The 3,800-nt window shown below is 30.0% G+C and overlaps 1 protein-coding gene across 1 annotated transcript; it reads left to right on the top strand.

The window, feature by feature from the left end:
- Positions 1-1,932: 1,932 nt before the first annotated feature.
- LOC114184404 lies at positions 1,933-3,317 on the top strand. The gene is made up of 4 exons (XM_028071716.1): positions 1,933-2,033; positions 2,343-2,643; positions 2,751-2,912; positions 2,991-3,317. Exons 1-4 carry the CDS (start codon positions 1,933-1,935, stop codon positions 3,315-3,317), a joined length of 891 nt encoding a protein of 296 aa, XP_027927517.1.
- The last annotated feature ends 483 nt before the right edge of the window (positions 3,318-3,800 follow it).

The raw sequence follows: 3,800 nt of genomic DNA on the forward strand, positions 1-3,800 counted from the left end.
CTTAGTATGCTCTGCGGATGTAGCGTAGTCTAATCTTCCACATCAGAAAAATTAATTCCTTGTTAGAGAATCATCCTTAGTTGCTGAAGTTGCAATGAGAAATTTGATGGAAGGATCATTGTCAGTGTTGTGTTGATGCGGTGAATCTACAGTTGGGTTCATGGAGGTGTAAGGAATGTGAGTTGTGCTAGATCTACACTGGAGTTTGCATGTTGCGAGATGCTCCTAAATCTACAATGTATACGTGTCACTCTTCCACTGACGTGGTGCATTGTACAGTGACGTGGTCGTTTATTTACTATGACATAATGGCATGTTGTTTAATTGAAAGGGGATTAGGTTAACGAATTAAAGGAAATTGGGATTAGGGTTAGGGTTCACTGGTGGGGACAAAATTGGATTGAAAGGCATTTGTATCATTTTGGTTTATAACTAAAAAAATAGCGATTTTAATGAAGGGGAAAGGGAAAGATCATAGAAATTTTAATGGAGATGGAATAATCCTTATTTTGTTCTCATGGGAGTGGAAAAAAGATTAAAAATCATATATTTCATGTCTTCTAAATTTACATTCCAATGCACACAAATTTCGTCCCCGGCAACGATACAAAAAAAAAAACGAGGACTTACTTTATTCTCGATTTTCATCGAAGAGAGTTGGAGAACTCTTAACCGTGATTGTAATGAAAACCTAAGAGAAGATGAGATTTAAGTAAGATATCAAGAAAGGGAAATGTGAATATATCAACCTACACACACAAAAAAAAAGATCTTTCTTTTCAATCAGTAATGTATAATCCTAATTTAACATTAATTGTAAATAAAGATACATAAGAGTATAAGAGTAAGAGTAAGGTAAATCTTTATTCGATCTAAATAAATTATTTTATAACTTGAAAAAAATAAGTAACTAAATAAGGGTTTTATCTTACTTTAGGAGAAATAAATATTTTTAAAATGACTTCAATGTTTTATATTTAATTAAATTTTAAAAAAATTACTGAAAATATACTATTAAAAATTCTCATATTACATGATACTTTTCTTACAAATTTGTTAAAAAAATTTGCAGGAAAAGACTTTTTCCTGTTATTTTTTTAAGAATCTATGATTTTTTAGTAGTGAAACATTTGAATTTTCATAAAATTAATTTTGTTATCTAAAATCATTGTTTAACTTATTTAATTGAAATTAAAAATATTAAAAAGTTATTGATATTTTGACATACTTTAATAAGAGGGACAGTTTTAGAAGGAAGGATATTTGACGTAAAAAAAATCAAGAAATATATTAAATAATTTAAGAGAAGCTTAAAATGAAGGTAATGGAGAGTGTTTAGAAATAACTAAAGAATGAAAGTGAGAAAACACTTTTAATATAAAAGGAGAAGAAAAAAAGTTTAAGTATTAAAATGGCTAAAGTTTAAAGATTATGAGTGGAAATCATATCAGAAAATTAAATAATAAATTGGTGATTATTAAAAAATTAAGACAAGATGGTTGGGAATAAAAGATGTGGGTGATGAACTCCTATCCTGTTTTCTTTTTCTGTAAATGTGGAACAATAATATAATAAATTTTATAAGTAACAAAATATTAATATAGATGAAAAATCCTTAGAAATACTAACATAATAACTTATTAACAAAGAAATTGATAGAACATGTCTTCTGAATAACTGAACCTGACAGTGGTAGAAGAATGGTTAAAGTTTTGCGCATTCATTTTAGAGAGTGGTGAGGTTTAATTTCCCAATGCCAAGAATACGTAGGGTCAATGGGTAGGTAAGATAAGAGTTTCATTGGATTTGAGTTGGGTGAGTTATTTCTTTGAAGAAGCTGAACCATTACTAGACTTTGAGTTTGAGACCTATAAAATGCATTTCACTTACCCTTGTTGGATATTATTGTTTGCACTGCATGTGTTCGAAACAATGGCTGATAGAATAAGCTCTTTGCCAGATGAAGTGTTGGGTTATATTTTATCTTTTCTTTCCAGCAAGCTATCTGTTTCAACCAGCATCTTCTCCAAAAGGTGGAAACCTCTCTGGCGCTCAGTTCCTGCTCTGGACTTGGACTAACACTGTACCAACTGGAATATATTATCACATCCCGGTCTTTTTGTTTACATTTGCACCTTCATCCTTTCCCGGATTTTGAAACAACCTATCCAAAGATTGCGTCTCAGAATTTGTCCTTTTCAACGAAAGTTCGTCGGTGATGAAATACTGTCATTTGTTAGTGATGCTGCTTTCAGTGGCACAGTTCAACATCTTGATCTTCATCTTGATTTTTCTATTTGTATTGATATGTCATATGACCTATTTTATTGCAAAACTCTTAGGGTTCTTAAATTGCATAGCGTGACATTATGGGTCTTTTCTTCGGCTGATCTTCCTTTACTTAAAGTCCTGCATCTTTGCAGTATTAAGATTTTTGATGGTAATCATGTTCATCAAATTCTATCTGCATGTCTTAATGTTGAGGACTTGAAAATCGAGGATGTATATATACCAGTTTTTGGTGGCTATGAGGATATAAACCAGTTTAAAAGATTGCCTAATTTGCTTAGAGCTGTTATCGATAAAAATGTAGTTCCCTTGGAAGTTGTTGGCAATGTTCAGTTTCTGAGCTTAAACATTAAGGTACTGTTTCATTTACTGTCCAATTTATGCTAAGGGAAATGCTAGTTTGACTCTAAACCCTAAAAGAGAACAGGTTTTGAAATTTCTTTGTGATGCAACTCTTGTAGGCTTATGAAAAGATTAATGAACCAATTCCTACGTTTCATCATTTAACTCAGCTTGAAGTCCGCAGTAACTTTTATAATCATCTTAATCCTACTATACACTGGCATGATGTGTTTGAAGTGGTGAAGCATTGTCTTAAGCTTCGAAATCTTTCGATTGATGTGGTTAGTTGAATTATATCCTTCTTTATTATTTACTTCCTTATTTTTTTATTTATTTTACTTTGTTTCCATTGTTGACAGGGGAGCTTTCAGAGTCCACCTAGCATTGATGATTGTGCCTTCTTACGATGTGTTCCCAGATCCATCTCAATGAACCTTAAAACATGTATTCTGAATAAGTATACTGGAGCACACTGGGAGTTGGAATTTGCAAAATATATTATGGAGAATGCAAAATTTCTTAAGGACATGGTAATCTGTAGTGACACTAATAAAGAAGTCAACAAGCTTGACACAATAAAGGAACTGTCACTATGTTCAAAACTCTCTCCTGCTTGCAACCTCTCATTTACGACGTTTGAGGATGTTTATTGTTTTAGTTCAAGTTCTGAATGTTTCTGTTTCTAATCAAGTTGTCATATTGTTTACATAATTTGATTTTTTTTTTCCTATCAATTTTGGTTTATATTACCTATGATTAGGTAAATATGCGGTTTACTTAGTTTACTCTATACACGAATATATAGTTTAATCACAAATTTAGTCTGGTATGGTAAATTATTGTTCTATTCTAATTATAATTTGTAAAATATATGTTTATTTTATATATTTAAAATTTATAATAAATACATACTTTTAAATATATAAATTATATTTATTTTTTCACAACTAATTGTTATGATTATAAAATATTATTTTTAACTTTTGTTCATTCTTTTAGAAATTATTTAAATTCAACTGGAAAATAAAATTAACGTCCTGGATTAATTTTAACTTGTTTTCATTCTTTTAGAAAAATAACTATTTGCATTTTATTTATAACATGTATAAAGAGATTCTCTCTTTTGTGTCCACATTTCATAATATCAATTTTATCATTTATAATATAAT

Source organism: Vigna unguiculata, chromosome 5 (assembly GCF_004118075.2).
Source record: "Vigna unguiculata cultivar IT97K-499-35 chromosome 5, ASM411807v1, whole genome shotgun sequence".
Classification (NCBI taxonomy): Eukaryota; Viridiplantae; Streptophyta; class Magnoliopsida; order Fabales; family Fabaceae; genus Vigna; species Vigna unguiculata.

Coding starts and splice junctions, on each gene's coding strand:
- LOC114184404 (XM_028071716.1), top strand. CDS start 1,933: ATGGCTGATAGAATAAGCTCTTTGCCAGATGAAGTGTTGGGTTATATT. Junction 2,644..2,750: donor TTCTGAGCTTAAACATTAAG/GTACTGTTTCAT, acceptor CAACTCTTGTAG/GCTTATGAAAAGATTAATGA. Junction 2,913..2,990: donor GAAATCTTTCGATTGATGTG/GTTAGTTGAATT, acceptor CATTGTTGACAG/GGGAGCTTTCAGAGTCCACC.